The following is an 11,015-nucleotide window of genomic DNA, read 5'->3' as shown; positions in this document are numbered from 1 at the left end:
TGGGAAACAAATTAGTTTTGGTCAGCCACCACATTATAGTGAAATATAACATTTATCCAAAAGTTAAAAAAAAAATGCAGTGTATATGTGTATTGCATCGATTACTGCATTGGTGAAGTATTTGAATTGGACCACTTGTCCCTCACAAAGAGATTGTAGCACAAATTCATAAGTACAATAAAGCATTAGATTTTACTTTCCCAGAAACACCAAATTCAATTTCTAGTAAAAAAAAAAATGTAACGGAGTTTTCCACTGTTAAGGCCACTGGAAATGAAACTGAATAATAGCATTATTGCTATGATATCAGTGTATATAACTGCTGCCAGTTGTTGAATACATTACACGCCAACAAAAATTATATTTTGTGCACCTGAAATAGAAGATTGATGAATAAAATTCTAGGCTTTAGGATACATTATTTTGCAGAAAAGCATGATTGCAGTACGAGTCCTAACCTTACTGTTCAAAGAGAAACTTCTCATCAACCTTCCTCCCAGTCCACATCTTCATCTTCATCGACATCTGCTGGAGCAACATCAGCTTGAACATTCAAATCATTAACCTTGTAATTTTCATTTCCAGTACCTGTTTGAAAGCCACCCAAATAAACAGGAGTGAAACAAATAAAAAAGAAACATAAAAAGGAGGCAGTCAATCTGCAATATGTGTGATCAAAGAAATAATACACAAGGTACAACAGCCATCATCAACATTTTAAGACTTGCCTGTAGAATATATGACTTCCTGGCTTGGAGATGAAGAGGAAAGGGAAGAGCACATTATATGTATAATTCAATCCATTATATTACTTTGCTTGAGGTAAGTATTTCAAAGATGATGAAAAGCCAAATTTGGTTTTGAAAATTATAAAAATATCAATTTTAAAGGTTCAACGTATTAATCCAAACTACTAAAGACACCGCTACAACTGTTCTTCCACCTTTAGGAACTACCAACAAGGATTGCATTACATAATCCAACTGTTTTGACCATAGCCATCATTGCCAACACACTATGCCAATGTTGCAACTGGCATAGAAACATTTAATTTCATATTCGTGTATTCAAAAAATTGACTCTTTTAACATATTCAGTTTTCCAAACCACTAGAATCAGCAGTGGAGGGGTTTGGATAGTGTGCACGAGGTCATATGTTCAAATTTCAGTATAATCATCATATTTAAAAATAAAATCCAATTTTCCATTTAATTATTCACGAGTGTAAGCCATAAAATTTATCCTCATTTGGATTAGCAAAGTCTCATGTCAAAAAGTAAAAAAGCAAATTCTTCTAAATTTTCTGATTCCCATCCTTAAAAGTATTTTAACAATTTGGATACCCCAGTAAAACAAAGCCACAGCAAATTACAGAAATGCATTTCCTAGCTCCTATTATTCAGGTTCATCCAACACCAACCAGATGAATGTGGTTCAAAGTTCAAAGCAGGAAAAGTCTGCTAACCACCTGATTCTAAGCAAACTAATTAACTTGCTATTAATTATTGGTTGACGCTGAGAACATAGATTGTAACATTGATGGAGTAACCTAAAAATCTTAAATTGACAAAAAGGACAAGGGCGTAAAATCTAAAGATGAATATAAGGTGATAACAATCCATATTAAGATTAAAAAGAAAGTTTCAATCAATTGAATCAAATTTTCAATCAGTATTACCATAAAAATCTAAATGAAAAAGCGTACGGAAAACACAATGAAAAAAAAATCTTTTCCTTTTACTGAACATCTAGATTAGTAAAGGCACATATAAACACTGTTCGAGATGTGCTAAAATGACCTTGAAAAGACAAATTACCTGCAACTGGAGCTTGCTCCCAGTCTGTACCATCATCATCATCATCTTCCTCATGTTTTGATTTGATTCCAACTTGGCGAACAGAAGCACGGCTAGAAGGATCATTTTCAGTAAATGTATCTGACGAGTCTTGTTTTTTAGAAGCTTCCATTTCATGTTGCTGTTTAAGCAGAGCAGCATAATAAGCCTTGATATACTCATCCTACAAAGAGAAGAAAAACCAGCACATAAGTGAATAAAAGTTTCAGAACCTTCAAATGGAAGGAGCAAGGAACTGAAGTGAAATAACAAGATAAAAGAAAAATAAAACAATAGCTTCTCAAATAGTACATGCCTGTATATTTTTTTTATCATCATGATCAACCGTTGATTTCTTGTCATCCGAGTACTGTGCTGATGTGGAAGTTGAAGTCCCATCCATTTTTATTTCCTCCTTCACCTCTCCTCGTTGTTCCTTTGTAAGAACCATCCCTGATTTTATCATCCATGGTGGCAAAACCTTTAGAGATGAACTTTCAGTTTCGGACTTAACATCATGTCTATTGCCTTCAGTCCCATTGAAGTCGACCACAACCTGTATAAATCCAGCACACCTTACATTTATTCATGTATCACTTATATTGAGACAAGGGAAAAGAAGTGTTAATTAAACTGCTGATAATTATATACTTCACAAGAGTAATGCTACATATACAAATGTACACCCACAAAATCTAATGGATGGATCTGTTTGTACGACATTAGATTAACCTATGAATGTCAGATCCCATTTTTTCTACACATCTTTATGCAATAAAAACCTGCCTATACTGGGGTTTGTTACTAATCTTTACTTAATCGGTCCCAAAGCCCAGATAAAACTTAAGAGGGATGTTAAGCAATTGAGAGATATGTAAAACTTCATTAAATTTCAGTGACATGGATCAATGAGATGATAATGTTAGTATCAATTTTTTATATATATCTGGTTTAATCAATTTAACAAAGAAATCACAGGTTGAACCAGTGACCATTAACCGAGTACCACAACTGAGTTGATCTATGATCTGAGTCTAATAACATTGCATGGAGGTCAATTTAATGTGGCTATTGCAAGATTAATTACTGGATGGAGATCAATTTCAAGTTATTCTATACTTTTGGTGGAAATTTAGTAACATGGAGAAAAAAGAATCCAAGTGCAGAGGCTGAATTTTGGGTTATGGAACAAGGGTTTTGGGAATTGCTTTGGCGAAAATTATATTAGCCTGTCGTACAACAAAGTATGAAATGACTATGGTGCAGTAGTATATACTAAATTACAGTTAGCATTATTGCCAATCTGGTTCAAGACGAGGGAATGAAACACAATGAAATCGTTTGTCACTTCATCAAGGAGAACTGATGACTACATCATAAAAGGTCTTTAGATGGAAAACATGTTCAAAGGTTGCCAACAGAGAAATGTCAAGACATTAGTAACAAGTTGGGAATTATAGACATCCATGCAACATCTTGGAGGGATGTGATATAAAACACAAAATAAATAATTATGTAACTTTTGTATATTACTTTTATTACTAGGACACTCACTTGTAGGAAAGATATATTTCCTATTTGATTTCTTAGCAAGTTAGTATAAATGTAGTATCCACATACCTCAACTAAACAGAATTTTTTCAGAAATTTCGATCTTTCAAATATAGATGAAAGCCAAAATATAGAAAAGGGAGGAAAATCATAATTATGTGGAGGATAAGATAAGAAAAGCAAGACAAAAATAATTAAATAAAAACAAGAATCGGAATAATTAGCAAGGTTAACTGCCTAGTTCTTTGCATTGAAGAAATGATGATCCTTAAAACAGGAAACTCTTACCTTAGTATCCCCACTGTAAGGCATTGGTGCTCCATTATATCCCAGCTGAGACATTTTAGAATCACCAGCCATATCTCCGTTGGCTGCACGCCCCATAGCACTAGCTCGAGCTTCCCATGCTATGAGACTACCAAATTCTGGAACTGGCAAATCTTTCACCCTGCTGAGTTGGTCCATTAAAGGCTTGAGTTGTATCTGCAACCAATTTCAATTTTATTTTAGCTTTTTTTGACAAAATAACAGAGTATAATCCATTGATTATCAATTACATGTATTTTGAACCAATATAACTAAGGAGAAGAAAGAATGGAGTTTGACATGCACTACACAAGTTTCTTAGTCATTATAGTCATTGTTAGCAGTAGTCCGACTGGGCTGGAGCTAGTACCAGCTAGTACTGAACTAGTTTTTACTTATTAGTATAAATTGTACTGAGCTTGCCCCAGCTGTTCTATCTTGTCGGTAGTCAGAAGTTATGGTAGCTGTCAATAGACACATGTCATTAACAGTTTCAGTTGCTTGCTCGGCACTCAGAATAGCTATAAGTTTTCTGATATAACAAATTCAAAATCAAAACAGTTAATGAAATCATACTTTTCTCTCAGAAATTCACTTTTGCACTTTTCTCTAAAATACTAACATTGTTTTCCATCAAAAACCCTAAAATTTTAACAATGATCAAACGTTAAAACAAAAAAAAAATTGCAGACCAGAAACACCAATAAATAAAGGCTAGCACAGTGCATTGTCTAGCAAAAATTAAATCCATTCAAATGAGATTTGAGACACCCGAAATATATCTAGATGAAATTCATGAAATAAAAGGTATTTTACAAGTCTTGTATATGTCTAGGATATCTAGATGAAATCCATAAAATATAAGGTATTTTTCAAGTCCTGTACGAAAGAGAGCAGATCAAGTCATAATACTTCTCAATTTTTAAATGGATTCATAGGACTATTGGTCATCAACTTTTCCAACAAAAAGAAAAAATGACAGTTTAAGAACCTGAAAATAAGGATTCAGGTGTTGGACTTATTATCATTACCATGCCATTACACATTCTATTATACTGTGGTTTATTTCAACTATTACTAACCCAAGAACCATGCATATCTTACTTTAATATCAAAAGAAACAAAGAGATGAAGCTATCAGACACCCTTCTATTCCAACTATTACTAACTCAAGAACCATGCACATCTTACTTTAATATCAAAAGAAACAAAGAGATGAAGCTATGAGACACCCTTCTATTCCATTCCTTTTGTTAGAGATTCCACATTGCCTAGAGACAATGCTATCAGACACCCTTCTATTCCCACGGTTGGAGCTAGACATAGCACCAAATTATAATATATTATTGGATGTAAACTTCACCTTACCAAACTAGTTTTATAATGTTAAATTAGACTTAAAATCCACTTTCTAAGACTTCTACAATTTGAGGGTTTGCTCGCAGGCTTGCAATTATATGGGGTGGGCTACACCTAGTGGCCAAAAGGTCTTGTGCCTGCCTAGCCTACATTGACTAGTGTCTTCAAGGGCACAAGCCCTACTCATTACACTAGGAACATTATCCCATTTGGATAATTAGCAATTATAGCCATTTGGAGTGAGAACATTGTCTCATTTGGAGTCAAGTATAGCCATAGGTTCCACAATAGGATGATTAGCGAACATCATATAGTATTAGTAGTAAGTAGGTTCGAGTGTGGGTCATGCAATAAGGCTAAGTGGAATAATGTTTAAGTAGTACATGCTTTTTAAATGGAACCTCCAAATTGATAGGTCAATGACTTTTTAGGTCCATTAATGACATGTTTAGAACACCACATGTTGGCTTATACATTGGAATTGCATTGATAGGGTATCATAGTTCACTGTTATGTATGGGTCCAAGACTCATGAGCCATTGCGTGCCCAAAATAATGTCCGTTCCCTGGATGGTGAGTAAGATTTGTGGACAAAAGAACTCAATGGAAAAAACTTGGCCTTGGATGGTGAGTAAGACTTGTGGACAAACATGAGAATACAGCCATTGCCAACAATGACGCAAACGGCATTGATTAGATGAGGTAGGAAGCCAAGGAACTTTACAGCATAGGTTTGCACAAAAATTGTGGGTTTTACCATCATCAATAAGGATGGTACTCTTGTGTGGTTAACTGAGCCATAAACACAGCATTTTAGGGCAAGGGAGACTAGAAAGTGCATTGTTGCTAATGTGACTGTAGGTATAGCATAGAGGTCCTAAGGAATTTAAAAGGTGAAATGGAGTTGTTGCCAGGATTGTGTTGGGAACAAGCCAACAGATAATTGAACAGATAAAACAAGAATATATTAACCTCACAGCAATTTTTAATCATAAATCAATGCCTTTACACTGTGAGGCCTAATGATACAAAATTAATCAGTTCTAGTAAATGGTTGTGAAAACCATAATAATCAATCTTAAAACAAAAGGATTCATAATAGGAAGCCCAAAATAGAAGAAATGACATTGTAAAATCATAAAAGAACCTCCATCTTTTGAAGCATGTCTTTTAACTTTTCATGTCGCCGTCTTCTTGCGTTATCATCTCCATCAGCCCCTTCTTGAACAACAAACTTGTCACTTTCTACCTCAAGTTTTCCATTACAACTTTCACAATGGAAGTCGTCATCTTCAAAAGATACTAACCGCAATGCATCCAAAGCATTGTATCTAAACAATTCAAATCCCCAAGTATTATGGAAACATGAAACAATTATTGATATTGAAATAAATATGGAGTTATAATGGATTACTTAAACCTTTTTCCACACTTTGTACAGATATATTCTTCAATTGTGTTCTTGTTGTCCAATTCATCTTTCAGCAGCTTCTTCATGCGATGGATTCTGTACCTAACCACATCATATATCTGCAACAAAATTCAACATAAAAATTTCTACACATGCGGGAGCCATAATTTAATTGATAACTGACTCAAAAATAGTGACAAGAAAGCACACAAAATAAAACAAAAACCACATGAATCATGGAAGAGCAACATTTGTAGAAATATATATGGATGGGATAAACTGGGAAGAGACAAACCTGGGCATAATCTAGACAACAGTAAGAGTGTGTGTGTAACTTGACTTTCTCTTCTCCCTCTTTTCCAGTTAGTTGAGCATCAACTGTAGCAGCTGTAGCAGCACTATACAATTTGGCTCCTTTTGCTGTCTGGAAAACGAGATAATATATATCATAAGAAGAAAATACGGGCACCACTATTTGCATCATTAACAGGTAACATCCTAACACTCCAAACATAATAACGAAAACTAATAAAACTCAGACAAGCACGAACAAAATAAAAACACTGCCAAGTGATCCAAGATATAATACTAATCAATGTGAGACTTACGCACTCCCTCCCTAGTACCCAAGCCCCCCTATCAAAATAGAAAACTAGAATCCTATACTTAAAATGTGGGAGTGAAGTTCCATCCTTGCATTGCGTTTGAAGTCCTATCAAAAACACTGGCAAGTGATCCAAGTAAAGAGTTTAAATTAGTAACCGAAGAATCATAAGGTGACAAATGTTCCTTATTTTCAAGCCTATCAAAGACTGGCTGGGATGTTAAACTATCTCACTATTAGTCAACCAAATATTTCATTAGCTCTAAGTGTTGAGTCAATTCCCAACCTATCTTTGTAATAGTTACTGCAATGTTGTGGTTTGAATGTTGAGATAGTCTATGAGAACAAGGCCATCCTGATATGAGCATATACAAATGTATATTGATGACTTGATGTGAAGCCTACCCATGCATGTAAGAGGGGTCACTAATGAGAAGTGGTTCTCCCTTGCTGGTTCCCCTGGCTTTCAATGTACTTCTCTTCCTTTTCTCTATCTGAGTATCCCTATCTTCCTCATGAAACCCATAGCAGATAGGATTAAGGCTAAGGTTCCAGGTAGAAGGCATATTAGCTATTTATTGCAGACACGGTAGCTTTGGTCAAGTTTGTGATACGCAGCATGTTCACTTGTAGCTATAGCGTCAATAGCTGGCCCTTATCCCTCATCAAAGCCAAAAATAGATGCATGAAGAATTTCATATGGTTTGGCAACTCGAATTCTAAGAAATTGGTTCCGGTTGCCTGGTCTCAAGTTCGTAAGCCATATGTGGATGGTGGATTAGAAATTAGATCTACAAGACAATTGAATGATGCTTCCATGTTGAAGTTGGGTTTGGGAGTTAGTCTCTGGACAATCAATGGACTTAATCAGAGCCAGGGTCTTCAAAACGGGGCAAATCATTGAGAACCATATTAGATCCTCTATATGGGTTGGTTTGAAGAACATTATGGCAATAGTCCAGGAGAACTATGCTAGGTATATTGACACAGGAGATAAGATTAACTTTTGGACAGACACTTGGCTTGCGAAGCCCCTGATTCAAGTGATATATTCCCCGATTTTTTTAATTGTATGCTGGAAGCATTAATCAAGGACTTCAGACATAATGGAGATTGGGTTATTCCTCTTAGTCTTATACAAAAGTGTCCTTCTTTAGCTGTTGAGCTTTCTTTTAAACATCCTTCCACTTCTATTGTAGAGGATGCTAAAAGATGGAGTTTCACTAGCACTGGTAACTTGAGTATTAAGGAAGTGTTTCTATTTCTTCCTCCTCCCCTCCTTCCAAAGCTTTTCTATTCTGGAGATTGTACTACAAAAAAATTCCTAAGAATGAGAATCCTAGATTAAGAGGGTGCACAAACGTCTCTATTTGTTGCTTTTGTTGTAATGAGGCTGAAACCTCACCACACGTTTTTTAATTGACAGTTGCTTCATCTTCTACAATTGGTTCACTAGCAAAATTCAACAACACCTGAATTTTCAACAGCTACTACTATGCTATGCACCAGGTTGTGGGGGGGAAAACAAGAGAGTTTTGATGACCGCTTGTGCTTATATTATTGCTGAGAAATGGGAATCAGAAACAGTATTAGGTTTGACAGGAAGGCTCTGGTCCCCGTTTGTCAAAAACCATATTCAAGTCTTGTAAAACTGGTTGGTACTAATTGTGCAAGTCACATGAAGTCTTCAATAGAGGAATTCAACACTCATTCTTCGCTGAAATTAAATGTAACAACAAGAGCAAGATCATTCGAGTTGAATGGAAACTGTGTGAGAGAAGCATACAATTGGAGCTTGTGGACAAGGTCATTAATGAGTATGATGCAGAAGAAGTAAACAAAATCTTAGAAATTGCATTGTTATGCACTCAGGCATCAATTGCAACAAGGCCAACCATGTCTGAAGCAAGAGCAAGAGCTTAGTGGAGCACCTGTGAAGAACTATGCCTGTGTTTGTTTAAATAAATATGATAAATAGGGAAGGCAGCTCTGCTGGTGCATGTAATGCCACTGTCTCCATTTTTGTTCTATCAACTCAATGATTATGAAATTTTAATCACTTTGAACCAATAAATTACTAGAATTAATCAGATTAAGTTTTGGATAACTTTTCATTATGTATACATTTTGAAAAGATTATGTAAACAGTAGTTATATAAATATATGTGTGTGTGTGTGTGTACATATATACATATATACATATATACATATATATATATACATATATATATATATATGTATATATATATATATATGTATATGAATAACTTTTCATTTCAAGAGCAGTTTATCAATTTTATTGTCAATGTGTAGTGCTATATATATTTTCAAGTTTCCTATCATACAAGTGTCAGTTTAATATGTGTGTGTATGCATGTATACATGAAAAACAATTAACATTTGGCTACTGTGTTTCCATTAGATGGAATCTCATCTCTTGTTGTCAGATTGAGAACGGAGGCAAAATGATGTTGCCTCACGGGAAGATTTAATCAAGCGAGATCATTACATCCTTTTGGGAACTCTAATGAACAGATGTTTTCACCAAGTCACTCAAGAGGCCTTCGGGTACATACAACAAATATGAACTAGCTTGGGGGGAGTACTAAAATATCCTCTGTTTCCTTATCTTTTGTACAAGTAAACAGTGTTTGACTTTGTTTCCTTGAAGCTGGCATATATAAAAGCAAACAAAGTCAAATAACTAGGTTCATTCCCTATAATGAAGAAATTTTGATTACACATTGGTCATCATAATTAACAAGGATGAGAGTCAACATCTGCATATGCTTACAAGAGAGTGTCATTCAGGGAAGTAACACCAATGAACTGCACAGACAGAACCCAATAGTTACCTCTCTTCTATATTCTCTAGTAATGATCTTCTCTTCTTCGAAGAACCGAAGAGTTCGGCGAAGTTGTTTTGTGTGTAATTTGAGATCTTTTGCCAAATCTTCTTCTCTGACCCATTGTCGCCTGAACAGAATTAGCAAAAGATCAATAATGAAACCACAGAATCAAGGAAATGCATCCAAAATTCTTTCAAAATCACACTTCAATATAGTACACAAACAGCCCCGTTGATCTACACTATCATATTAAGAAGCAATATACTTGCAACAATACTTTCACGCCCCACATTTTCAAATAAGTATTCCTTCAAATTTCACTTCAATCCCATATTCATTTTCATTCGGTATTCTGTCATAACTTATTCCACAATCAAAAGCTGAATATCATGAATATTTTCAGTGAGATCAAACCTTGTGAGGGCATCGAGAATCACCACAGCGATACCTCTGTTATCGCTCCTTCCCGATTTGACTTGATTCTCTCCTTTACTTGTTAGATCATCATAAAAAGCCCTTGCAGCTAGTTTAACCAACCTACACCAAAATCAAAAGTAACTAATTAAATAGATCAATTCTTCCGTGTTTGTTTTTTAATTGACAAAGAACACAGTTGTTCTAGAATCTTCGATTGAATTAGAAGAAAAACCCGCGTACTTGTTGTAGTGATCAACCATCGAAGCGATCTGAGAATAAATTTTAAGTTGCTCCGATAGTTCGAGCGTTCAAATCGGAAAGGAATGATAAGTGATGTGTGTGTGCGCTATTATCCAATGATGTTCATCGCAGCTCACAACTCTCTCCCATCATTCTAAATAAAAGGCAATTCCAAATACAATAGGCCGTTATATATATGGTAGGGCTTTCCCAAAGAAGAGTAAAATATTCAATTACTCTCCTTGATATTTCTTTTTAAATATCAAAATCAGATTATCTTTCTTTATCTTTCAAACTTTATATAATATGTTTTCAGCAGATACTGGTACAGATTATTTATTTATTTTATGGTAACAATTAAAATATATATAATTTAACAAATGTTATCTTCAATTTTTTTTTCATAATTTTTCTGCCAAATATCGAAAAATGTTTTCTAGTAA

General features: G+C 34.8%; 1 protein-coding gene across 1 annotated transcript; it reads right to left on the bottom strand.

Annotated features, from left to right (window-relative positions):
• On the bottom strand, positions 1–10,746 carry LOC114164026 (general transcription factor IIE subunit 1-like). The gene is made up of 11 exons (XM_028048487.1): positions 10,573–10,746; positions 10,330–10,452; positions 9,922–10,042; positions 6,758–6,886; positions 6,472–6,581; positions 6,199–6,382; positions 3,675–3,869; positions 2,152–2,391; positions 1,818–2,019; positions 459–588; positions 1–373 (listed from the first exon to the last, which is right to left on the bottom strand). The coding sequence occupies exons 1-10, from the start codon at positions 10,590–10,592 to the stop codon at positions 485–487; spliced, it is 1,428 nt and encodes a 475-aa protein (XP_027904288.1). The 5' UTR covers positions 10,593–10,746; the 3' UTR covers positions 1–373; positions 459–484.
• Positions 10,747–11,015: the final 269 nt, after the last annotated feature.

Source organism: Vigna unguiculata, chromosome 9, assembly GCF_004118075.2.
Source record: "Vigna unguiculata cultivar IT97K-499-35 chromosome 9, ASM411807v1, whole genome shotgun sequence".
NCBI lineage: Eukaryota > Viridiplantae > Streptophyta > Magnoliopsida > Fabales > Fabaceae > Vigna > Vigna unguiculata.
Note: the sequence above shows the minus strand (reverse complement) of the source record. Positions and strands in the feature narration are given on the sequence as shown.

What these genes read in the sequence shown, in the direction of transcription:
- LOC114164026 (XM_028048487.1), bottom strand. Translation starts at nt 10,592, where the DNA reads ATGGTTGATCACTACAACAA. An exon ending in CTTACAGTGGGGATACTAAG is followed by an intron (nt 2,392 to 3,674) that starts GTAAGAGTTTCC and finishes GGATTTATACAG; the next exon opens with GTTGTGGTCGACTTCAATGG. An exon ending in GGAGCAAGCTCCAGTTGCAG is followed by an intron (nt 589 to 1,817) that starts GTAATTTGTCTT and finishes GCTTTCAAACAG; the next exon opens with GTACTGGAAATGAAAATTAC.